Raw genomic sequence first — 27,536 nt, forward strand, 5'->3', positions numbered from 1 at the left:
GGGACCTCACTCTGTTGCCCAGACTTGAGTGCAGTGGCTGTTCACTGGTGTGATTATGGTGCATTACAGCTGCAAACTCCTGGGCTCAGGTGACCCTCATGCCTCAGCGTCCCAAGTACCTGGGACTATTCAGACTTTTTTTAAAACCATCTTGAAAGATGATGCAATACTTTGGGAACACAGCAATAAAAATGTGGTAATTTCCCTATTGCATCACCTTTCTAGGCAATTCCATCATTCTTTCATACTCATATTACTTGGTCTTCTTTAGCACAGTTTTTAAATAGTTGATGGCTAATGATGAAATAATTCTTGGGATGATAAATATTTTGTAACATAGGAACAAAATGTAGGAAAAAGATCGAGATTCATAATATATCTCAGACTCATGGTTAAGTACAAGCTAGAATGAGTTTTATTCAATTAAAATTTTCTTTGTCTCTATGGATGGATAAAAGTAAGAAATATCAAGCCCCACAAGTAGTTAGAAGTGCTCAGAAACTCAAAAGGTAAAATTGTTTCCAAAGGACCCTGATGGTATTCTAAAGGTTAACAGACTATCCTACTTACCAAGAGTTTACATTTATTCTGAGGCCTGTACAACCTGATATAGGAAAATACTTGACATAATTTTCTATAAGTTAGGTAGTTAGGTGCTCAACAAGTATTTGAGTTGAATCACATTGGCATTCACAAACACATACACCTACATAGTCATTTTAACTTCAGGTTGATATATGTCACCAAAACTAACTGGTCTTTAAAAAAGAAAAACTCGGCCAGACGTGGTGGCTCATGCCTGTAATCCCAGTACTTTGGGAGGCCGAGGCTGGCAGATCTCTTGATGTCAGGAGTTCAAGACCAGCCTGGCCAACATGGAGAAACCCCCACTCTACTAAAAATACAAAATAGCCAGACATGGTGGCGTGCGCCTGTAATCTCAGCTACTGGGGAGACTGCCAGAGAATCGCTTGAACCCAGGAGGTGGAGGTTGCAATGAGCTGAGATTGCACCACTGCACTCCAGCCTGGGCGACAGAGCAAGACTCTGTCTCAAAAAAAAAAAAATGAAAAGAAGAACTAAGGACTATCATTCTAGACGTGCAGTAATTAAGTAAAATTGCATTAGGAGTCTAATATAATGTGATAGGTCCCATGTTTCATTATTTCCATGGGCAGAAGAGGGATGGCTACTTTATAAATAAAGGAAAATTGTAACAATAAGAAAGAAAAGATGAAGTATGAAATATTTCCAACTCAAAAATAAACTGTATCTGAGCATACAGAGATACAAAATGTCACCTTTTTCCTCCTGTATAATGAAGGGCACTAAACCTCTTGAGCCTTTGATATGTTTCAGATACTATATTAAAGTGATTTTTTTTTAAGAGACAAGTTCTTGCTCTGTCACACATGCTGGAGTGCAGTATGTGTGATCAGTGAACCTTGAACTCCTGGGCTCAAGTGATCCTCCTGCCTCAGTCTCCCAAATGGCTAAGACTATAAGCATGTGCCACCTTGCCTGCTGAATTTATTTTTATTTATTTTTTATTTTTTGTAGAGACAGGGGTCTTGCTATGTTGCCCAGGCTGTTTGCAAACTCCTGGCCTCAAATGATCCTCCTGCCTGGGCCTCCCAAAGTGTTGGAATTACAGCCATGAGCCACCACGCCAGACCAAGGGGTGAAATCTTGATAACAATCATCAATGCAGTCATCATAAAAGACTTGCTCAGGCTCAATTTGTAGGTGGCACAGTGCTACATCTAGTCAAAAGCCAATTCAATTATGGTCATTGTGCTCTGAGAACTTTTCTCAGAAAATAATAACCAGATGGTGTTATAGATGGTGCATTTCACGAATACATGATTTGTAGTTAGTGAAAACTTGTCATTCAATCATGTAATAAATTATGCACATACTGTCTTCCACTTAGCTAGTGATGTTGAAACATTCATAGCCTTACCTGATGAGCTCAGGCTGTCATGAGAATTTATGTCTATTCATAGGTCAGTACTTTGTCTTTAAAATTAGATGAGAGAGAAAGAGAGGCTCTATTTGACTATATATCTTTTTATTTGTATCTCCGGAGTTAAAAATTTTTGAATATACAATCTTTCAGCTGCCTTTCTGCATTGCATTTTAAGAAATGATATTAAATGCTCAAGGAAAAAAAAACCTAACAACTTTAGAGGACCGTGAAGTGAATCATACAAAAGATAAATTAAAGCTTTATATCTTTGCCAGTGGATGAGTCAAGTAAGAGTGGATTTAATGAAATGGCTCATGGCTTTGAGGAGCAGCTGTCATAATGCTGGGTTGGCAGCTTCCAGGACTGTGTGAGGCTTTCCGACTGTTATGTTGAAATAGGAGAACTCATTTGAGAACGACGAATAGGAGAATAGCAGAAGCTTGCATTTTCTCTTGAGGGAACTGGCTGCCAGTGTTGAGGTCTTACTAGAAATGCTCGATTCCTGTATTGGATAAACTTGGACTACATGTATGTCAAGAAGAAAAGCAAAACATTTTTATAGCCTTAAGCAGATTACAGATGTGTGGCCAAAGCAGTGGGGTTTGTTTTTGTTTCCAAGCAGGTAATGACTGGAAGAGGAGATGCCTCTGCAGTGCAGGGCTTGAGTTGCTGCCATATGAGCTACATCTGGCAATGAGACTGTGCTTACTGAGACCTAATGGCATAGGCTGCCCTTGTAACAGGATATTGCTGAATGAGAAATACTGTATGATTCATTTGTAAGAGTTATTTGGAGGGTTGGATTATTCAGTGCTAAGGATTCTAAGCTACTGATGCATAGACTCTTTTCTTCCCCCCCAGTATCTTTTAATTAAACTGTGCAAATTCCCTGGCTTACAAAATAGTAGGAAAAGAGGAAGAAAATACAGATTCTTAGAATTTTAACTGGTTTCTGGCAGTAGTACCCCGAAACATTAACTTCTTGTTGAAAACAACATCTGGATATTTGTATCTTCAGTGTAAAACCCCTAATTTAGATAGAACTTTCCATTGTGACATGGAAAAGTAACCCTTTAATTAGTTAATTTTACTGTGGCCTCAAAATCTACATATTAGCATATCAAGCCAAAAACTGTTGGCTTTACTTGGAAGCCATGTGGTTTAAACTAGTACCAATAACTTACCACAAGGAACTCAGCAAAATTATAAGTCCATGTTTGTTTTGGAAGGAAGGCAATTATTAAGAAAATAATTTAGAGATGTTCAAAACTATTTCCTTTGAGTAGAGGTAGAAAAATCTGTCCCAAGTGGGAGCTAACTAGCTTCCTTTTTTGCCTTCCTTGTTTACAAAGTAACACTTTTAGTTTACAAAGTAACATTTGCAGTATCCCCAAGTGTTTAAATGTAAAACTGTAGGTGGTGGACTAATGCCACTTAGCCGGAGCCACAATCGCATGAATTTTTAATATATATATTTTTGTATGGAGTGAGATACTGGGAGAACAGTCTTCATTAGCTTAAACTCTAGAATGTACTACTTATTTGTTTGTTTGTTTATTTATTTATTTTGAGACAGAGTCTCGCTCTGTCACCCGGGCTAGAGTGCAATGGTGTGATCTCAGCTCACTGCAGACTCCCCTCCCAGGTTCAAGCGATTCTCCTGCATTAGCCTCCCAAGCAGCTGGGATTACAGGTGCCAACCAGCATGCCCGGCTAATTTTTGTATTTTTAGTAGAGATGAGGTTTCACCATGTTGGTCAGGCTGGTCTTGAACTCCTGACCTCAAGTGATCCACTGGCCTCGACCTCCCAAAGTGCTAGGATTACAGGCATGAGCCACCACGCCCAGCCAAGAATGTACAATATTTTTAAAGAAATGCGATTTATTACTATAAAATACAAGTTGAGCATCCCTACTCCAAAGTCTGAAATGCCCTAAAATCCAAAATGTTTTGAGCACTGACATGACAACAAACACAGAAAATTATGTGACCTTATGTGTTCAACGTATACAGACTTCCTTTCTGTAACAAAAATTATTAAAATGATGTATAGGCCGGGCGCGGTGGCTCAAGCCTGTAATCCCAGCACTTTGGGAGGCCGAGACGGGCGGATCACGAGGTCAGGAGATCGAGACCATCCTGGCTGACACGGTGAAACCCCGTCTCTACTAAAAAATACAAAAAAAACTAGCCGGGCGAGGTGGCGGGCGCCTGTAGTCCCAGCTACTCGGGAGGCTGAGGCAGGAGAATGGCGTGAACCCGGGAGGCGGAGCTTGCAGTGAGCCAAGATCACGCCACTGCACTCTAGCCTGGGCGGCAGAGCGAGACTCTGTCTCAAAAAAAAATAAAAAAATAAAAAATAAAATAAAATGATGTATAAAATTGCCTTCAGGCTGTGTGTATAAGGTATTTGTGAAACATGAATGAATCTTTTGTTTAGACTTGGGTCCTGTCTCCAGCATGTCTCATGTATATGAAAATATCCCAAAATTTGTAAAAAAGTCTGAAACTTGAAACACTTCTGGTCCCAGGCAGTTTGGATAAGGGTTACTCAATCTATAAATATAGTAGCTCAAATTGATTTTGTAAAGCATTCAAGTTATTATTTATAGTATTTTAATTTGTATTATTTTAATATAGCAATTTGTTTTATGTATTTATATAAATACATTTTTTGCAATTGAGCAAATTTAAAAAATTAAGTGATTCCTTCAGATCTACATTTTATTTTCTATTCGTTATCAATGTAATAAGTAAAGGACACACAGATCATCTGATTGTGTTATCAGACATTTGAAGGTGCAACGATGGATGTTCACTGTTGTACTTTGTTTTGTCATGTAAATTGTTTTAAAGAGAAGTGGATGTTGAGCATATAGCAGGCCTCATGTGCTTGTGGATTGGTGCATTGTTTTAGGAATGTGTAATTCTGGAAAAGATATGCCAAGGGTATTCAAAAGTATAGTTGGGTATTAGAAAATTATTTGAAAATAATCTTTATAGCATAGCACCATTTTATTTAGATCAACAGTAATTCAAGCAGTATACATAATCTCCATAGCCTATAACCGAAGTTTTCTTTTACATTTGAGATCACTGTTTGCTGTTGGTCGAATTTGGTCTTCCAAGATTTTCTGCTTAGCGTCCTAATTGCCAGCCTATGTGAAGAGCTGTTACTTATGGTCAAACCAGGCAGTAAGGGTTTGCTTCTATCTTTTTATCAATTCTTTCAATGCTAGTAGTCATGAGATGAATGTAGTTGGATACTAAAATGTTAATACGTATTAGCTAACAAACTGGAAAATAGATGAATGACATCATGAAGGAAAGGGCAGTATTGCACTTACGGTGATTTCTTGATGATAGAACTAACCTGCCTAAAAAGACATTGGGTGGAAACAGAAACCAGGTGTAATAGATGCATCCAAGTAGTCAAGGAAAGAAAAGACCTGTAAGTTAATAAGATGATCTTTGCTTCAAAAATATCTTCAGAGGTTTAAAATGTGCTTTACCCTCATATATATAATATTTTTGAGCCTACTTCTTTACCTCATACGTGGGGAAAATTGCAATAATCTGTATCACGGTATTTGCTTCCAAAACGACTAATCGATGTGAATGCCTATCAAGCTGGTAAAGTTTACAGTGGACTTGTTTATAATGCATAGATTGGAATTGTTGGGGGAGCAGGCCAGCGGCATGGGGTGTTTTTTGTTTTGTTTTGTTTGTTTAAGACTCTGTCGCCCAGACTGGAGTGCAGTGGCACAATCTCAGCTCACTGCAACCTCCGTCTCCTGGGTTCAAGCAATTCTCCTACCTCAGCCTCCCAAATAGCTGGGATTACAGGTGCCTGCCACCACGCGCAGCTAGTTTTTACATTTTTGGTAGAGACAGGATATCACCGTGTTGGCCAGACTGGTCTCGAACTCCCAACCTCAGGTGATCTGCCTGCCTCGGCCTCCCAAAGTGCTGGGATTATAGGCATGAGACACCACGCCTGACCAGGGTGATTTTTTTTCTTAGCCAAATCACTTCTTTACCCGTCATCTCATACTGTTGAATACAGAGACTCTCCTTGGGGCTCAGTGACGAATCTCCCACCTCTGGTTTGATAATCATGGCTATTATAACATGTTCCCTTTTTAATTATTTATTTTAAAATTATTGTAGGGCTCGTAATCATATTCAATAATAATACATAATGGCTTCTTAAGCACTTTCTAGCTTAGATGAGGTTGAGAACATTATTAAAATTAGTTTTGGTAGTAATCAAGTAATGATCATTCTTATTTTATGAATTTAAATATGTAGGAGGTTTTTTTTTATTTTAGGGAGGCAAAAAGGACTAGAAAGTATGATTTCTCATGATTAGGAAACTGCTATAAAAATGAAGGTAGAATTGATTTGGGCTCTTTTGGAAATAGAAATTTAAATAGGTATTCAAATAGCAAAGTCGTTTTACTTGAAAACTTCTATACTTTTTAGGACCTTCAATTTTATATTTAAATTATATTTTCAAAATGGTTTTAGAAGAAATATTGTATCTTAAACTCTACTAATAAGTAAGGGAAGACATATCAAAGGTTTGATCTTTTATCTCCCAGAATGTTCTATTCATTTGTTTCCCATTGTATATTATTTGAATGTTAATGGTTAGCCTCAAGTGGTTTGCAAGATAATTGTATAGCTACTATTATTGGAAAACTGGAGCCAAGGGTTCATACATATATTAGAAGTGGTAATGAAGCACTTTGGTTTTGTTTACAAGATAGTCACAGGATAGCAATATTGCATTTAATGTAATAAAATGATGGTGGAACTAACTGCAGTGGAACAGGATGCTGAGACCACAGTTACAGCATCTCTAAGTGCCTCCTCTAGTTATGGTCCGACCTCAGATATAACTCATTGGTGTTGAAACATGCCTAGCAACATTTAAGCATAGACCGTTCATTAAAAGGTAGCTTTTTAGAAATTTTTATTTTTAAAAATCGACATGTAATAATTGTACACATTTACAGGGTACACGGTGATCAGATCAGACTAATTAGCATATTCATCTCAGCATGTATCATTTCTTTGTGTGGGGAACATTCAATATCCTGCTTCTAGCTGTTTGAGATTATGTCATATATTACTGTTAACTGTAGTCATACTACAGTGCCGCAGAGCACTAGAACTTACTCCTCTTATCTAGCTGTAATTTGGTATCCTTTAACAAATCTTTCTCTATCCTCGGTTACCTGCTACCCTTCCCAGCCTCCATCATCCTCTGTTCTACTTTTTACTTCTATGAAATCAACATTTTCTAGCTTCTGCATATGAGAGCATGTGGTGTTTAACTTTCTGTTTTTGGCTTATTTCACTTAACATATGTCCTCCAGTTCCATCCATGTTGCTTCAAATGACAGGATTTTATTCTTTTGTATGGCTTAATCGTATTTCATTAAATGTGCGCGCCATACACACACAACACACACACACACACACACACACACACACCACATTTTCTTCATCCGTTAGTCTCATAGGACACCTAGGTTATTCCATACCTTGGCTATTGTGAATAGTGCTGCAGTAAATATGGGAGTGCAGATACCTCTTTTAATATACTGATTTCCCTTCCTTTAGATAAATGCCCAGTAGTGGGATTGCTGGATCATATGGTAGCTCTATTTTTAGTTTTTTGAGGAACCTCCATACTGTCCTCAAATGGTTGTTCTAGAACAGAGCTTTTCTACCTTCCTTCCATTCGGGAATCTTCTTACTCAACATGCTTGTTAGGAACTTGGCTATGTATGTCGCATCTCTCTGTCGCAAATACTGTGTCTAGGACATCTGCAGTCTTTGGCTATGACCATGACTCCTAAAGTGCATGATGCTTTTGCTGTCATCAGTATTAGTTGACAGGCAAGTAAGATAGTACTTCTCCTCATAACCCCTTTACCTGCCCAGCAGAATACCAGTACAGACAGACCCAGATATCTCTGTACTCAAGAATCCAGACATTTATAGGACAGGACTTTTTCTATAAATCACCTTAAGATTAGTAAGTTCTTAGAATTGATTACCTTTGCCATTTCTCAGAAGCCCTTTGTCTAATGTAACTTGTGTGTCGCTGTCATTTGAAGCCTGTCTTTCCTACACATTCTTTACGCAGGCTTTAGGAGATCCCCCCCACCCCACCTTTGTTTTGACTATCCTGTCTTGGCTGTTGTATTGTTTTGAAATTTCATCCATTGAATTCCTGACCCTGGTTATCTCTTTTCAATTATTATAGTAGTTTTCTTTTGGGCTCGCTCTTCCTGATTGCTATAATCCATGCCCTTAACTTTAAATACCAGTTGTAGGTAGCCTAGGCCAAGGTTTATTTCTCTAGCCCAGACTCTACCTAGTTATTTCATAGGCATATGAATCCTAACATGTCCAAGTGAGGGTTCTTAATTCCCCTGCTACCCACTCCTCAGTGTGATTCTCAAAGCTATTCTATCTCAGTAATGGTCCTACGCCCCCTCTTAGAGATTATTGCTAAGAACCTAGAACTCATCATTGTCGCTTCTGCACATCCTGTCAGTTCTGAATTTATCCATCTCTCTCCGCCTTTTCCAGTACAGTCCTAGTGTAAACTCCCATTGTTTCTTGCTGGAGTTATCTCAGTATCCTGCTAATCTCTGCTGTCGTTATCTCTCCCCGACACACTTGCCGCTTTCTTCTCCCACACTAAGCCATTCTCTGTGCAGCAGCCAGGATGTAGAGTGTTTATTTACATAAAGCAGATCCTGGAACCCCCCAATTTAAGTTGCGTTCGTGGCTTTCCAATACGCTTAAAAACCAGGTGCACAGAGAGAAAACAACGAAGCCTTATTTGGCTATGCTGAGGATAATGATAACGGGTAACAACACACACGTAGTTTGTGTCAGGCCCTCGTTTGACCTCCCACATTCCTTATAGGTATTAGGGCATTTGACCCAGCTCCTCCCTACTTCTCCAGTATCGTCCCCTGCCTCTCTTTCCCCCGACTCTCCCCTGCTCAGTGTCACACAAGCCCATGCGCCCAGCTTTCCAACCCCAAGACTGACAGATCTCATTGTCTATAATGGATCTTCCAAGGTCCCACCTCAGCCTCAGTTTTGTTGCCATCTTCCCAGAATGAATTCCCTTGATCATTCTGTTTTCTGGAGACAAGGTTCTGCTCTGTCACCTAGGCTGGAGTGCAGTGGCATGATCATGGCTCACTGTAGCCTCGACTTCCTGGCTCTAGAGATCCTCCTGAGTAGCTGCGACTACAGGCCACACCTGGCTAATTTTTGTTTTCTTAATTTTCAGTATAGACGAGGTCTCACTTTGTTTTGTTGCCCAGGCTTGTCTCAAACTCCGGAGCTCAAGCAGTCCTCCCACCTCAGTCTCCCAAAGTGTTGGAATTATAAGCATGAGCCACCATGCCTGGCCCTGAACATTCTTTTCTGAAGAAAACACCCCGTCTTCATTATTCTCAATCTTAGCAGCCTATTTACTTCCATTCTGAAACGAATCACATTTTGGTGTTTTATTGGTTCATTGTCATTCTCTCCCCCCATAGAATGTAAGCTCTCTGAGAACAGGGAGCTTATCTTTTACCCTCTTGGAACCTCGGATCCAGCAGAATGCCAGACACTTAGCAGCCACTAGCATTTGTTGAGTGAATAGCTTTTCATACACAGTTTTAAACCTTGTTCCTGATTAGGCTCTCTAATCGATAATAGATTTATCAAATCTAATCAATAGTAGATTTCTTTTATTGATTAGAGAGACTAATCAGGAACAATGTTTTAAAATTCTCACATAGATCTCTGAATTGGAAAGCAGTCTCGAATTATGCTTGTGGGGAGAGAGGGGAAGGAAGGAGGAGGAATGGTATAATTAGACTTTGGAAGGCTAGATTTTGTTTCTGCTTAAATAATAGTATCACAATAGGACATATTATCCATGCAGAAAGTGAGTGGGCATCTGGTCTATTATCTGTGGTCTTTCAGGAATGGCAGCTCTTTAGTTTAAAAAACAACAAAGAAGTGCAGCGCTATTTATTTAATGGAAATAGAAAAGCAGTGCCTGTGTATTAGTGGCTCACATTTTTTGTTCTTTTTTGTTCTTTGTTTTCAGCTGTCTACTGTATGCCTCTCCAGCAGGGTCTTACAGAATCTCAAATCTACCATGATCAAAGCCGAACCCATTAGCTCCATTTCTTAATTCCTGCTGTATCCTCTGTTACCATTAGTAACTATTCTCCAACTCAAAGCATCAGATTCCTCCTCTTACTCACTCCCCCTTCATCCCCAGAGTTACCAGTTCTGTGCTGTTATTTTATCCAGATTCTCAGTAGGCTTCACAAGCATCTCCTTCACATCCCACCTGTCACTCCTCCACCTGTCTGTCCTCCATGCTTCTGCCAGCTCATGCTTGTTGTAATACAACTAACCTTGCCACTCTTCTGCTTTAAGCTTTTCTACTAGGCTCTGCATCACTAGTAGATAATGGTCCAGACTCCTCAGCTCATGAAACAAAGCCCTTCATAAAAGAGCAGAGCTGCAGCTACAGTCAGCTCCCTTCCCACAGTCCACCCCCTCCTCCACCACACTGAGAATTGGCAATTCCTGCAGCACTCTTTATATTAGTCCATTTTCACACTGCTATAAAGAAATAACCAAGACTGGGTAATTTATAAAGGAAAGAGGTTTAATTGACTCACAGTTCTGCATGGCTAAGGAGGCCTCAGGAAACTTACAATCATGGTAGAAGGGGAAGCAAACACATCCTTCTTCACAAGGCGGCAGGAGAGAGAAGAGTGAGGAGCAGAGTGGGAAGAGCCCCTTATAAAACCATCGGATCTCCTGAGAAGTCCCTCACTGTCACGAGAACAGCATGGGGAAACCACTCCCATGATCCAGTTATGTCCCACCAGGTCTCTCTCTAGACACGTGGGGATTATGAGGATTACAATTCAAGATGAGATTTGAGTAGGGACACAGCTAAGCCATATCTCTCTTCATCTGTTACAGGTACAATTCCCTATTTCTGCAATGTCTTTTTTGCTGCCTTTGTAGATTTCTATTCGTCATTTCCCAGTTTACCTGTTAGCTCTTCAACAGATTATTCTTCACTCTGTCCCTCCCAAACTCCACCAATGAACATTCTTTGTTCATCCCATTATTGTCAATATGCACATCACTGAAAACACTGTTTTATGCTTGTTTACATCCCATCTCTGCAGGGCTCTGAGCCTGTGGTCAGCAATTGGGAACTTACTACGCATAGCGCCCAGTAACGGATAGCTTTTTTCCTAAAATAATAAACCCCAAGAAAAACATTACATTTCAAAAACAAATAATATTTTTATTTATACCATTTTCAAAACCTAATAGCAATAAAAAGAAAAAATTATGTCATAAATATACATTTAAGCTGTAGTTAAAAACAGCAAATAGGCACAGTATTTAGCTCTTATCACGTGCTGTTCTGAGTGTGTTATTTACATCATTGGCTGTTCACAGCATCCTCTGAGGTGGTTAATGTTTCCATCCCATGTTAAAGATGAGGAAACCAAGTCACAGCAGGCTAAGTGACTTGTTCATAGTCACATCAGCGCTTGCAGGTGGCAGCACTGAGAATGAAACCCACATGGCTGAGCTCTGGAAAGTCACCATTAATCACCACACTAGACCTTCTCTCTAGGATCTACATAACTAGAACATTCAATTAACTGGAGTACATTTAAGTGTAGTCTTTCCTTGAGAAAAGAAAAGAATTCACAAATTTCATAGCCTCATCATCCCTTGTACATTTGTGGCATTGTACTAGGAGTGTCTATTTGATATTTGACCCTACACATTTCTCCGACGCCAACCAACCACAGATACTTTAAAAAAAGATACTTAATACTTACCAAGGCAAGAAAGTGGGCTTGTTGGAAGAGGAAAAATGTTAGCTCACTAATGGAAAATTCAGCTAAAAGTCTTACCTCTTCAGAACATGCTTTTCCTAAAGTTCTGGCTAGCCCAAGAAGCTCCATCACCTTTACCTTTATAATTCAATTTAAAGTACTTTTCTACTTACTTCAAGTCCTCAGAGCCCAGAGACAAGGAAGGCCTTAGGCTGTAGACCCTGTAGCCTGAGCCATATGGCTTCGTCCCTGGACAAATACCTGGCATATTCTGCCATTGAGGGTCAGCGGTGCAGATGTGTCTGTTTTCTCGAAGGAATGGGGCTCCACTTACAAGTCTGGGGCAGGACAAGGTATTGCTGCATTTTGGGGAGTGTGCTAGAAGGAGGAGCAGAGTTTGTTGTTTTTGCTTCCTGATATGGACTGGCTGTGTCTCCATTCAAATACCAACTTGAATTGTATCTCCCAGAATTTCCACATGTTGTGGGAGGGACCCAAGGGAAGGTCATTGAATCATGGCGGCTGATCTTTTCTGTGCTGTTCTTGTGATAATGAAAAAGTCTCACGAGATCTCATGGGATTATCAGGGGTTTCTGCTTTTGCTTCTTCCTCATTTTTCTCTTGCTGCCACCATATAAGAAATGCCTTTCACCTCCCGCCATGATTCTGAGGCCTCCCCAGCCATGTGGAACTGTGATTCCGATTACACCTTTTTCTCCCCAGTCTTGGGTATGTCTTCATCAGCAGCGTGAAAACGGACTGATATACTTTCTTAACAGAACCACTTATTTTTTCACAAAAAAGAGGGGGAGAAGCCCAGAAACATGCAGCTTCTCTCTTTTTTCTAAGGAATAGGTCTTCACAAAGTGCTCCCAAAAGAAAAGGACCAGGATTTTCTATTGCTTTGTGGCCTTCCTAGAGTGCTTTGTAGCCATTTTGGACACAGACCACCTATAGCTGTATATTAATTCTCATGTGTGTGGACACAGTGGAAGGGGATGCCAGGCACACAGTTCTTGCTGCCTTGGTACCTTTTCAGGGCATTGTCTCTTACTACCTTCTGTAGAAACTGCAACAGCCCAGCCAACTACCAGCCCCAGCCCACCCCCTAGCTTTGCTGCTTTCATTTTCTCCATAACACTTGTCACCTTGTCATGTTCTACTGTAACATTGTTGTTTTGGTTTTCTTACATCTCTCTCTCCCTGTAGAATGTAAATGCCAGGAAGGGAGGGAATTTTGTCTGCTTTATTCTCTGCACCATCCCCAGACTCCGGAGCAGGCCCTGGAACTCAAATATTTGTTAGACAGCCAAAGGTCATATACTTCTAACTCTCCACCCAAAATATATATGGATCACCCATCCTTAGTAGCAGCTAGACCTTTGGAAATGAGGAATTTGCTCGTTCACAGTTTTCTGGCCTAGCATCTGATTAACCAAACTTTTTCACATGTCAAGAATTTAAAATGACTCCAAAACTTTTTATGACCTTAGGTGCTTCTCCTTAATTCTAGTTGGTTCATAAAGCTGTCAGGACAGTAATCTGCTTTTGATAATATATGGCTTTTCTTGCCTCCAGGATAGCCTTTAAAAAAGCAATTTAGCCTTTTGCTATAATTATATTCCAAATTTAAGTCTTGCCAGAATATCGTTTTCCCCCTTTAAACATAGTTTTTATGATGCCGGGATATTTTAAAGAAAAGTTGAGACAGGAAGAATATTTAAGATGTCAGTATATGTCTCTAAAATATAAGAACATTTTTCTACAAAGTCCAGATGATACCATCTCACCCACAAAATTAACATAATTTTTTAATACCATTGGATACCATGTCCATATTCAGATTCTCCCTGAGTTCCAGAAAGGTCCTTCACAGGTTTTGCATATCACATCTTATCCGGCACCAGAGCCAGCATCTTACATCCTTAATTCTTAGGATTCAGAATAGCACTTTTTTTTTTTTGGAGACAGAGTCTCACTCTGTCTCCCAGGCTGGAGTGCAGTGGCACGATCTTGGCTCACTACAACCTCCGCCCCCGGGTTCATGTCATTCTCCTGCTTCAGCCTCCCAAGTAGCTGGGACTACAGGCCCCCGCTACCATGCCCGGCTAATGTTTTTTTGTATTTTTAGTAGAGTATTTTTGTATTTTCACCATGTTGGCCAGGGTGGTCTCCATCTCCTGACCTTGTGATCCGCCTGCCTCAGCCTCCCAAAGTGCTGGGATTACAGGCGTGAGCCACCATGCCCTGCCCCAGAATAGCACTTTTTATATCCTGACACTGACTTGCTGAAGAAGCTGTACCAGTTTTCCTATAAACTGTCCACTCCTTGGATTCGTCTTAGATCATGTCCTAGGGGTATTGTTTAGATTGTTGCTCTGTTGGTAGGATACTCATCTTACCCTAAGCGTGTACTGAGATAGTGGAGTAAAGAGAGATTGTCTTTTAAAGGTTCTACCCAGGAACTGCTAGTTTACACAAAAGCTTGCCTTTAGTGCTTCTCAGATCTCTTTTCTTGTTTCAGTAATTTTTTTTTAAGAAATTCACTAATTCACCAACATAAACGGGGCAGGGTTCACACGAGCATGTGTTAAGAGAAGTTGGTTTGACTTTAAAGGGTCATTTTTACAATCTGTATTTAGACTTTACAGGTCACATACATTCTCTGTCACGTATTGCTGTCATTTTTTTGTTTTTACCCCCTTTCTTTTATTTTTATAATCCTTTAAAAAATGCAAAGCCCACTCTTAGCTCACAGGATGTCCAAGAACAAGTTGCGGACTGAAGTTTGCCAACACCTGCTCTGTGCCACTGCTGATTTGCCATTCTTGGAGCCCTCTTTTTGTTCTTGTCAGCCGATTCCCTTTCAGGTGCTCAGGTTTCCCTGCCTCCTGTCACCGGGCCTTTGCACATGTTCTGCCCTCCCTGCCTGGTGGAGAGCTATCTTTAGCCTCTGGACTTCATTCACTTTGGACCTTCTTTGGGTCACTTTTCAGTCATGCCTCACCGGACACCTGGAATCTGGTTAGCACTCACTCTTTCTTTTGAGTCTCCTAGCTATATGTAATTGTTATCAGAGCAGTGATTTTACATGTATACAGGTGCTGAGGTCAGTGTCTGGCCTTTTGGCTACTTGCCTTGTGAGCTACCCTTGCTTTCCAGTGTATCCCTAGCTCCTGGCCCAGTGTCCAGCCTCCCAGCTTCCACTGGTGTTTTCCCTAGAGGCCACTCTGTGCGCAGCAGCCAGAGACATCATTGCAACTTACATCTCATTGAGGCATTCCAGTTGCTATAAGAAATATAATCTTACTGGGTAACACGATGCCTGTCCGTCTCCACCACCAGATCTTATACTTCCTCCCTCATCTGCTACTCCCTAAGCTCAGTGGCCCTTTGTTGTTGTTTTTTGCTGAACGTGCTAAGCTCTTCCTCATTCCTGGGACTTTGCACTTGTTCTTACCTCTGCCTCAACCATTTATGCACCTTCTTGGTTTTGCCATACCCGACTTCAGCATTTTCAGTTCACATGACTCTTCCGTGGGGCCCTTTCCTGACCACCCTGTTTGAAATGCTACCCATCTCCAGCACACGTCTATCATAGTCATTCATTAGCAATTAGCCCCATTTCCTTTCTCTATAGTACTTTTCCATAATTTTTTTTTCTTGCTTATATTACACCTCCCCAACTAACAGATAGATTCCAAGAAATTGAGTGCTTTATCTTCACTTGTGTAGCCTCAGTGCCTGGAATAGTACTGGCACTTGGTAAAGCACAGTGAATATTGTCGATTGAATTACTAGGGGTTGGCTTAGAGAGGTACTTAATGGAATGACTCAATGGATGAATGAATGAATGCATTGCCACTTTTTTGCTCATTATCATCAATCTGTACATACGCCTTTCAACTCAAATATTTATCCATTGGCTAAAGAAAAAAATACCTGAATACCCTTGTCTCTGCAGTTTACCCTTCCTCACTGTTAAAACTCAGTGCCTGTGTAAAATTTCATTGTATTTTATTTACTTGTTATTCCACTTGTGCATTATGTGGATATTCCTGCCTCATCCCCACAGCCACCTATCACTTCCGGCCAGCTCAGATGCCTCTGGCTCACAACAATCACTTCTCTGTTGAATTTCTAAAGCGTTTAATCTGCAGTATGGCTGTTAGTCATACAGCAGTTAGTGTGGATTCTCTTAGCCACAATAAGTATTCATTAAATGTGTAAGAATGGTGATATAACCTAATTTCAGATCAAGGTTGTGATTTATAGCTCATTCTTAATCAGCTGAGTCATGACTTTATTTATTTATTTATGTATTATGAGACAGAGTCTCACTCTGTCACCCAGGCTGGAGTGCAGTGGTGTGATCTGGGCTCACTGCAGCTTCTGCCTCCTGAGTTCAAGTGATTCTCCTGCCTCAGCCTCCCGAGTAGCTGGGATTACAGGCATGCATCCCCGCTCCCAGCTAATTTTTTGTATTTTTAGTAGAGACAGAGTTTCCCTATGTTGGCCAGGCTAGTCTCGAACTCCTGGCCCCAAGTGATCCTCCTGCCTCGCCCCACAATGTGCTGGGATTACAGGTGTGAGCCACCTCCTCAGGCCTGAGGCATGAATTTTTGGTAGTCCATTCGTGTGGTTATCTTCCTAAAGCTTGAGGCCTTAAACTCAGGGCCCCAGGTGGGCTTCTGAACCCTCTGCAAGAAATGCCTTTAGCTGCAAGTAACAGGAAACACTTTTCAACCTTTTTACTGATTTGTTTAGAGAGAAGTACACATAACAGGTAATACAACTATGCAACATTTTAAGACCACACAACTGGATAGCCAGCATCCGGACCAGAACACAGAGCCTTGCTGGCCCCTAGAATCCTCTCTCCTGACCCCTGCCAGTCACTGGCCTTTCCCCTGAGCTCTATTTGCCTGGAGTTTGCTTGTTTTCATATTTAATTCAAATGGAATTAGGTGATGTGTCCTCTTGTGTTTTGCTTCTAACGGTGCCTTTATGTGGGAGAAGTACTGGCTTTTTCTTACTTTGCCCTCCCTCCCCTGAAACATCTTCCTAATTTAATAGGAGTGATTTCAGAAACTGCTTTCCTTTGGAACAAACTGACTTCTCCAGCCATTGCACCTTCCAGTTTAGACTCTGGCAGTTTGAAGAGCTGAGGCAGCGAGAAGGAGAACCATCCGTTTATCTTCTTGAAACAACGGCTGTAGTTTCTGTCTCTTCCTGTCTCTGGGAGCCTCTAGACTCTTTTTCCCCGTTTCATATCCACACAGAAAGAGTCTGAACCTCTTCCTGCGGAGCCTTCCCCTGGTTGGTTGCATTTCGGGAACCGACATTGGTTGTCTTCCCTCTTCCCTCATCAGTGCAGTAGTTCAGATCTCATGATTGTCCACAGTCATGTAACCATGAGAATGAGAGCTCTCTATCCCTGTCATTTCCTCCCTGTTTGTCTATAGCAGGAAGAAAAAAGTCCGTCTTAACAGAGACTGTGAAGGAATAAATACAGACTTTATTGTTTTAGAGCAGTTTTAGTTTTACAGCAAAATTAGGCAGAAGGTACAGAGATTCTCCCATATGCTCCCCGTTCATACACATGCACAGCCTCTCCCATGATCAGCATCCCCCTTAGAGGAATTTGTTATAATCAGTGAACCATCATTATCACCCAAAGTCCATAGTTTACATTAACATTCTCTCGGCATTGTTTATTCTGTGAGTTTGGACAACTGTATAAGACAAGTACTCACCATTATAGTGTCATACAGAGTACTTTTACTATCGCCCAAAACCGCTGCATTCCTCCTGTTCGACTCTCTCTTCCCTTTAACCTTTCCAAGCCACTGATCTTTTACTGTCTGTGTAATTTTGCCATTTCTAGAATGTCATATGGCTTTCTTAGAAAATATAAATGGTGACTTCTTTGGCATGACTTTAATAAACAAATGAAAATTGGTGTGAGAATCAAAATCTTTCACTCTCTAAAGGGACTATCAGGCGGCACCTGCACGTGGAATTATATCAAATTATATCAAAGTCAGCTTTTATTTAGAAACAGAAGGAGAGTCATCTTTGTGATGTCGTTTCTCCTTCACCCAAGTAAAATCTCGCATGCTGACACATAAAATTTTATCATGAGTGATTTATTTCCTCGCAGTAATGTCCCTTTGACCTTATTAAATTCAGATGCTCTGGGGACGGTCAGCATTTTCACACAGTTCCCTCATTCTGTAAAAGTGTTTTTTATTGGTGTTTAAAAGCTGTAAAAGCCCCCCGCTATAAATTGATAGCCATTAAAGTCTGCGAATGTGGTATGAATATTCCACTATGTTCCCAAGTGTTTATTTTATTGTGAGTTGTTAGTTGATTGCTTGTAAGGAAATTGTTTTATGATGCTCAGCTTTGTATTTCCACAAACTGCTCCTTCCTTGCAACTTCTTAAACTGTGATGGATCAGCTTTTCAAAACAAGTCCACAGGACAACAGTCTGTCCGGCATTTGAAGAAGTGGTGGGAAAGTCATTTTTTTCCTTTCAGTGTTTCTAGCTATTCATGAAAACTGCAGTTAAAAGTTGTAATATTGTGTATGTCATTCTTTGGGAAGATGCAGCACTATTCAAACGAAACCATGTGCTCTTGTTTTAAATAGTGTCCAAATGAGTAATTGAATTCATGGACGTCTAAATTTCATTCCAGAAATCAAAGCTGTGGTAATAACAACTTGGACCTGAGTTCTCTTAGGCCAAATAATTTAATTCCTTAGGCAGATGAACTATTTATTACATGTCTCTGTTTCTGGTTATTATGCCAGTAAATTGCTCAGGCAGATGCAGGGATGGATGATGGGCATATAATTCACTCTTTTTCACGGCTAGACACATACCACAATGCAGATCACACTAAACAGCTGTTTTTACAAACATGGTTTCTATTCAGAGCTTTAAGAGCCACATCCAAGTAATAACAAAGAAGCCTGGAAGAGGAACCTGGGGATACCAGGATCATGTTTTCACCATCCCACCTGGAAACACGGTGCTATCCTAACCCTGGATCGTACACTTGGACATCGTCATTCCAGTCATGGTTCAAGATCACGTGTATACATCATGATTTAAAGAGAAAACTGGTTTGATTTTTCTTGCTGACTTTCCCTGAATTTTCCACTTAAATTGGAAAACAGCACCAGTGCCCGTGATTTGATTGAATAAGTAAGAGATCTCAAACACAGTAAATTAACTGATGACATGCATTAGGTCATCTTTCTTTGATTCACTAGTAACACAACATAGATATCACATAGAAAAATGCAGACGCAATATACTGAGTAAAGCTTAGGGCAGCTGAGCAACTGTTAAGTGTAGGATTCTTTTGAAATGTTGCCCCAAGTAGTAAACTTTTGTGCAATAATTTGGGCAGTCAAAAAAAAAATCGGTTATTTCCACCTCATTTATTTCTACGAGGAGATAAAGGCTCCCAGCATCTGATTTTCAATGCCAGTATTTTCTGTTTCTCTGTTCTCCTATTTCTTCCTGGTCTTGTGGAAATGTTACAGTAACTGATTAGGATTTTCTCTGTATTGACACTTCATTTATTAGCATATGAATACTTTGCTATTAATAAATTGTTCTGCTTAATCAGTTTCTTTTTATTCTTTAGCCACATGCTTTCAACTTCTTCGGATGTCATCACTTAATATCCTTTCATCATATTTAGTCAGAATTAGAAAGGCGTTCCACTTAGGGGTCATACACATTTTTTTGGAACTTTTACAAACGCCCTTTATACTATTCTTGTATCCTATGTAATGACAGTCATGTGTTCCGTGGGGAGTCATACACATCTTTATACAACTTGTATAACACATGCTTTAAATGCTGAGTTAATCAGAGAATTCCTGCCATTGATGGATTCATCTCTGTAAGTATCTTTCCCTTTCACTCTGAGTAAAACTGCTTGTGGTGGTCCTGCCAGACTTTGAAAGCCTTTCAGGTTTGTAGAGGAGTCTTCCTTTCTGTTGTCGTAGATCATGGAATCATAGTGTTTGTTTGTCTCACGTGTTGGAATCTGATTTCCTACATGATGCTTTGCTCTCACTACAAGTCCAAGGCCTCATGTGGCTGATAGAAACACCTGGGTTCCTATCACTTTTCTCAATGATGAGCTTCTCCTTCTTGGCCAGAATCAACTCTGTGATAATAATTCCCTTCTGCTCGCTCTCTCTCTCTCAATCTCTCTCTCTCTCTTTCTCTCTCTCCCTCTCTCTTTCCTTCTGGGGATATTATAATGTCAGCATAGCAGCTTTTAATTCTGTTACTATGGTACTTCTCAAATAGACCTGTGGCAGCTGCCCCGGAGAAGTTGAAACCACGTGCCACATCTCGGTCTTTCTCCTGTATTGGTTTTGTGATCTGATCAAGGACATCGATTCCTCTAGTCCCGCTAGGTGGTATATAATAGGTTTTTACTATTTGATACTTCCTGTTCTTATCTTCATTTATCTTCTTTCAAATACTGTCAACTATGCCTGCCTTGGCAGGTACATGATTTCCACAAGATTTCCTAACAGGCCTTTTTAATTTTGTTCTAGACATGCCCTTCTTTCGCCATCCAAATTTGCTAATTTTTTACACACTATGATGCATCAGCATGTAAATGTTTAATACCATAAATATTATTTCTGATCTTCTTCCCAATTTCACTGAGTTACTGGCTATCTCTTGCCATTATTCGCAGCATATTGCAGTGGATCTCAGAATATTATCCTCTGACCACCAGCATCAGTATCACCTGGGAATTTGAAATGCACATTCTCAGGCCCCACCAAGGCCTCATGATTCAGAAACTCTGGAGCTGCATTAGAAACTGCCCGTGGTACCTGGTGATCTATGTTGGTTTTTGCTTGTTTGTTTTTAAAGAGATGGTGTCTTTGTCTCCCTGGCTGGAATGCAGTGATACAGTCATAGCTCACAGCAGCCTCGAACTCCTGGGCTCAAGCAGTCTTCCTGCCCCAGCCTTCTGAGCAGCTGGGACTACAGGTGCACACCACTATGCCTAGCTTTTTTTTTTTTTTTTTTTAATTTTTGGAGACAGGGTCTCACTGTGTGGCCCGGGCTGGTCTCAAAGTCCTGGCCTCAAGCTTTTTTCCTACCTCAGCCTTCCACATTGCTGGGATTACAGGCATGAACCACCACACTTAGCAGGTGATCTGTGTTTCACTAAGCCTTCCAGGTGATTCTGATGCTTACTGAAATTTGAGAACCACTGAAATATTTGGTATTCTGCAAAACATAAGGAATTAGCAAGCGTAGGGTGCACAACTAAATAGTTTCAGCAGGCATCCCTGTCCACAGGGCATTGCAGATTGACTTAAGCCAGTTTCACCTTCCACCTCTGTGTCCAGTTTAAGTTCTCAATTGCAGTTTTTAAACCAATTTGCACCAGCACATACTGAGTATCTGCTACCGTGCAGTGTGTTGCGGCTCTTGTATGTACACTATGAGAAGTAATTCCCGTAATACAGCAAACTCAGTTTTGGTGTCCACCCCGCCCCGCCGCTGCCGCTTTTTATGATGGACTGCATTTTTCAAAGCAGTTTTAGGTTTACAAAGAATTCGAGCAGAAAGTACAAAGAGTTCCCTCTACCTCTCACTTCCCCACTCCCCCACAATTTCCCTTAGATTAACATTTGGCCTTAGTATGGTACATTTGAACCAATTTTGATACATTATTATTAACCAGTGTTCCTGTTTTAACATGGGAGGGGCTTTTTGTGTAGTATAGTCTATTGGTTTTGACAGATGCATAATGCTGTGTATCTATTATTACTTATGACAGTATTGTACAGAGTAGTTTCTGAAAATCCTCCGTACTCCACCTATTCAGTCCCTTCCCCACTCTCCCTGAACCACTGGCAACCGCTGCTCTTTTTACTTTCTCCGTAATTTTGCCTTTTCCAGAATGTCCTATGGTTAGACTCATAAACTGCAGAAACTAAGAACTGTGCCCAAGGATAAAAATGTTTGCAGACCCACTGAGCTGGGATTTATACTTAGACCTGCTGGCTTTAAGTTTTGGGTGTGTTTCTTCTCAAATTGCCGAACTTCCATGAGGACGATTTTCTTTTCCTTCCCTGAAATTGGTTTAATTGACTTTTTTCTGTTGTTTGTGTTTGCCCTCACAGTGAAGACAAAGTAGTAGAAGTAGCAGAGGAGGAAGAAGTGGCCGAGGTGGAAGAAGAAGAAGCCGATGATGACGAGGACGATGAGGATGGTGATGAGGTAGAGGAAGAGGCTGAGGAACCCTACGAAGAAGCCACAGAGAGAACCACCAGCATCGCCACCACCACCACCACCACCACGGAGTCTGTGGAAGAGGTGGTTCGAGGTAATCCACTGTTTGCTTGGATTCCCCCATCCCCAAGGTAAAGAAAGTGCAATACCAGAGTTTGAAATAGCCACCCGAGCACCACTGCCTACCCTAATCAAAAACATTTTGTTTTTCAAAAGGATTCTTATGCTTGTTGAAATTTTTTTGGTTTAACAAGCAAACAATTTCAAATAATGTGAAATCTTTATTATACAGTTTGTTTTGTACCTTGTATATGCTACTTGGCAAATCCCAAGTGATTTTGCTAGACTCCACCCAACCAGGTGGTCATCTAATTTGACAAACACTGAGTTAGGTGATTTGCTGGTTTGTGTTTGTTACATGATATTGTCTGTTACCACCTAGACTATGAGCTCCTTGAGGGTAAGGACTTGATTTTACTCAGTATTGCACAGAGTGCCTGGCTTGTAGTTTTGATAACTCTTAGTCGAGTGAGTAGTTGTGATTATATTTCATTGAAAAAGGAGATTTGGGCCAGGCACAGTGCCTCAGACCTGTAATCCCAGGACTTTGGGAGGCTGAGGCAGGCGGATCACCTGAGACCAGGAGGTTGAGACCAGCCTGGACAACATGGTGAAACCCCATCTCTACTAAAAATGCAAAAATGAGCCGGGCATGGTGGCAGGCACCTGTAATCCCAGCTACTTGGGAGGCTGAGACAGGAGAATTGCTTGAACCCAGGAGGTGGAGGTTGCAGTGAGCTGAGATCGTGCCACTGCACTCCAGCCTGGGTGACAGCAAGATTCTGTCTCAAAAAAAAAAAGAGTATCACATTATTTTATGCTATGAAATTTAACCGAGGTGATTTGTGTGGAGATTACATTGTTTTATTGGGGAGTATGACAGTGCTTTCTTCAAGAGGTAAATATAATATTAATGTCTTAGACTTTGTCTATTGAATTACTGTTTGTGTTGCAAATATTGTGAACTAAAAGAACTAAAAGTCGTTACTTGTCTCCATGAAATAAAAACAAACATTCAGTTGATATTAAATGACCAAATGTTACAGAAACAAGTAAACTGTTGGACTGAGTTCCTTAAAGAGTATGCATTTGTTCCTTAAAGAGTTCTGCCTTTTGTATCTGCCTTTTGTATCTGCCATTTACTTGGCAGATAGTAAAAGATGCTTCTAGAGCTAGATTGAATATGTACTTACTGAATTTTAATGTATTGCAAATGCTTGCAAAGCTCACCCACAAATGTTACGGCATTTACAAAAAGTGGCTTTCTCTCACTTTTTACTAAAGTTTAATGATTTCAGATTTATTGTTCTATTGGAGCTTAACATGGGCTACTTTGTCTGCCTCAGCTATATTCATAGTTGTCTCTGTAGTATTTTCTTCCCTTTGTTGCATTTTTTACAACCTTATTAAGATGTAATTTACATATAAGATTCATTTGTTTTTAAGTATATAAATCAGTGGCTTTAGGAAATTTGCCAAGCTGTGCAGCTATCACCATAATCTAATCTTAGAACATTTTCATCACTCCAGTAAGATCACACATACTCATTCCCAGTGAAGCCCTCTACTCACCTCTAGCCCCAAGCAACAACGAATCCACTTTCTGTCTCTATAGTTTTTGAACCATTATTATAAGTGGGATCATATAATATATGGTCTTTTGTGTCCGACTTCTTTCAGTTAACACAGTATTTTTGAGGTTCTGCATTTCTTTAACTTGTAGCTTTTAAAATTGAGACTATTCTGAAATAAACAGGGTTAGCTTGAAATTTATTGAAAGTTTTACATGTTCTTTAAAAAAAAGAACATAGAATGCAAGATGGATTGTTTAACTTTACCAATCCCTACTTAATGGCAGACAGTTTCTCACTCATTTTAGCACATAAGTAAATGTGCTAGTAAATGCACATTTTGTTTGAACCACCATTTTTCAAACACTCAAACATCCTTTCTCAGGATGTTTTTCATACACCTGTTAGGGCCAACTGTGGCAGATCTGGTCAAATGAACTTGTTAGCCTGATGCCTGTAGCAGGGAGGGACAGCTTTTCAGGGCTTCTTTTCTTGAAACCTAAATGAAGTGTGAATACAAATTCCAGCAGCTAGTATCCTGCAGTGGGACTGAAGTCCGTGTGATCTCCATGAAGCTAGCTGTTTATATAACAGTTAGCGTCCATTTACTGAATATTAGATTTGGAGCACCTGCTTGGCACAAGCCATTTCGCTTGGCTGCTTGGAATGGGTGAGCACACATAGGCCAGCTGACCCTGGTGGATGTTAAAATCTCACAGGAAATAGAAGTCAAAGAAATACAAAGCCATCTGTGTTGTAAGAAATACGAACACAGAACCTACTTCCAAGAGGAAGAGGGAACTTCTGGACTGATCAGAGAAGGTTCCATGGAGAGCCTGGCATTTGAACTAGAGCCAAAAGTGTGGGTGGGTAGCGTGTCTACCAATGGATTTTGCTGTAGAGTCGTCAGGAATAGCAAAGCAAATATGGCGCCCTGGAAAGGCATATTCGAGAGACAGGATTGGTCCAGTTTAAGCTGGAGCAGATGTCTTTTAGGTTGGGACCAAAATATAGAGACCTTCAGTGCCAGGCTGGCAAGGATGGGCATTAACTGCAGGTGATTAATTAACAAATAAATATTCAGAACCTACTGTGCACTGCAGGTTTTTCCAGTAGACAATAAAGAGATTTTGTTTCGTTGTTACTACTGTTGAGGTAACAGGTGAACAAGGAGTGACATCAGTTATGCAGTACAGTGAGAGGATGCCACATCAACTTAGGCCCATGTTCTAGAACAAGACAATTCTCTTGAGGTAAAGTGGTCTCATTATCGTCTGCATTAGTCCAGTTCTTTTTGCTTGAGTTTTACAGGTAGCATTATTTGATATTAAGTCGAAACATAGAGGGACGTAGATGTTGTGTTATTTCCTGTAGAAAGACGAAGGCAGTTAAAAGAATTTCATAAAAAAACACTCCAGGCTAAAGGCAAAAAAGAAATGACCCTTAAAAAATAACAAGTTAATAATGTTGTTGGCGAGAAGAGCAATAAAAGCAACCTTCTGAAAGCAAGATACCTGGTCATTGAGAGGTACCAACTGTTAATGCCCCAGAAATAGAATCTTTAATGCAAGTCCATTCATTCCACCTCAAACTCCTGAACGAAAGCTCTAATTGAGGCAAGTCTTCCTGGGAAAGTCAGCCTAACAGAAACATGTTATGGTCTGTTGTGCCCATGTGAGATAGTTTTTTGTACTTGTAGCTAATTCCAATAAAGAAGTAGATGTTTTTAGAGGGTAACATTAAAGGAATCAGCAGCAAAGAGTCCTTTTCCTCCTCCTCATTGTTACAAAAGGTGATTTGTGGTTCTTCCCTAATTGAGAGCAATGGCGATGCCATAGGTGATGACTCATTTCTTAAAACTCTAATTATAAGTAGCTTGCTTCTGTGTTCAACATAAAAATGAGAAGTGACTTGCAAATATGAGATAGTGCAGGGAGGCTTACCATCTTGTTTTCAGTGTTAGTGTTTCAGTACCCAGAAGAAAATGTGATTTACAGCCATCCTTTCTAAGAAAATTGTTTCATCATTACCAACATATTGCTGCTGATACCAGTCCTTCATGTGCTTCATAAAAAACTCAATAGTTTCAAAACCATTACAATGTGAAAGAAATGGAGGGAAGAAAAAGAAGACATTTCAGCATAGTCATAAACTTCTCTGCCATTTTGTGTTAGAATCGATGATACCCAAATGAGAAGATGTCTGCTCTCTGTTACTGATTCCAGTAGAATAAAAGTATTGTTTAAAAGTCAGCACATCCGCTGCACTCCAGCCTGGGCAACAGAGTGGGAGCCTGTCTCAAAAAAATAAAAATAAAATAAAAGTGAGCACACGATTGCAAGATCTATCCAGTTCGGGGGGTTCGTTGTCATCTTTGGTTGTTAAAAAAAGAAAAACTTGGATAGTGTTGGTTATTGGTCTAATGGAATAAGCCATTAGCGATTTGAGTAAAACAGTGGTATATTTAGACACTTGCTCCTAACTTTCTGTTCTTTGAGAAGGATTGTACTTCAGAAACCCAAGTTACCAGGGTAGTCTTGATTGAGGCATAAATTCTAAACTCTGATTGAATATGGATATTGTACTAAATGGCACAGTCTTTTATTTAATCTAGCCAATTGTGCCTGTCCAGAGGAACTGGTCATTTTTTCCTTATGTTCACTTATTCAGCAAATATTCATTGTACCCCTGCTGATGGCTAGGCTCTTTGCTAGTGTGAAAGGCATCACGGGGGCAGAGCAGACAGCATTTTACCTCCCGGGAGACGAGCAGATTTTGGAACCCTTTGTTGCAGATATAGATTTTCAGACTCACCATTCCTCTTGCCCTTTCTTTTTTTTCTTTTTTTTCTTTTTTGACACGGCGTCTTGCTATGTTGCCAAGGCTGGATTCAAACTCCTGGGTTCAAGCGTCAGCCTCCCGAGTAGCCGAGAGAACAGGCCCCCTGTGCTACAAAGCAGTGATTCTGTCTTTAAACCTTGTAACTATGCTGTGTGGTGAAAATTTTACTTCCCCATTTAAAGCCGAGATCTCTAAGGCCAAGAAAAAAAATTTTTTTAATTGCCCCAGGCCGGGCGTGGGTGGCTCACGCCTGTAATCCCAGCACTTTGGGAGGCAGAAGCAGGTGGATCACGAGGTCAGGAGATCAAGACCATCCTGGCTAACACGGTGAAACCCCATCTGTACTAAAAATACAAAAAATTAGCTGGGCATGTTGACATGCACCTGTGATCCTAGCTACTCGGCAGGCTGAGGCGGGAGAATCACTTGAACCTGGGAGGCAGGGGTTGCAGTGAGCCGAGATCATGCCACTGCACTCCAGCCTGGGTGACAGAGCAAGACTCTGTCTCAAGAAAAGGAAAAAATAAAATAAGTTGCCCTGGGTCACGTAACTGGTTAAGTGATGAAATCAGAATTTGGACCCGGATAGGCCAGGATATTTCTGCTACACTCATATCAAAATTACACTTTTTATTTTCTTTATAAATACACACAAATTCATTTCAACCTGAGTTCCCTTGTAAATGCATATTCCTTTGATATAAGCATATATTCATCTATTATTTTACACTGTGCATTTCTGAACTTTTAGAATTTTTACTTAAATTAAAGTGATTAGGCTGGTGCTGTGGCTCACGCCTATAATCCCAGCACTTTGGAAGGCTGAGGTGGGCAGATCACCTGAGGTCAGGAGTTAGAGACCAGCTTGGCCAGCATGGTGAAA

General features: G+C 40.5%; 1 protein-coding gene across 12 annotated transcripts in view; it reads left to right on the top strand.

The window, feature by feature from the left end:
- Positions 1-27,536, top strand: part of APP (amyloid beta precursor protein) — a 286,555-nt gene that overhangs the window by 128,336 nt on the left and 130,683 nt on the right. For all 12 annotated transcript variants that reach the window (XM_015133068.3, XM_015133069.3, XM_015133070.3 and 9 more), the window contains exon 6: positions 22,073-22,275. In XM_015133068.3, the coding sequence (XP_014988554.1) occupies positions 22,073-22,275 (203 nt within the window). The remainder of the gene's footprint in view (positions 1-22,072; positions 22,276-27,536) is intronic.

Source organism: Macaca mulatta, chromosome 3 (assembly GCF_049350105.2).
Source record: "Macaca mulatta isolate MMU2019108-1 chromosome 3, T2T-MMU8v2.0, whole genome shotgun sequence".
NCBI classification, from domain to species: Eukaryota; Metazoa; Chordata; class Mammalia; order Primates; family Cercopithecidae; genus Macaca; species Macaca mulatta.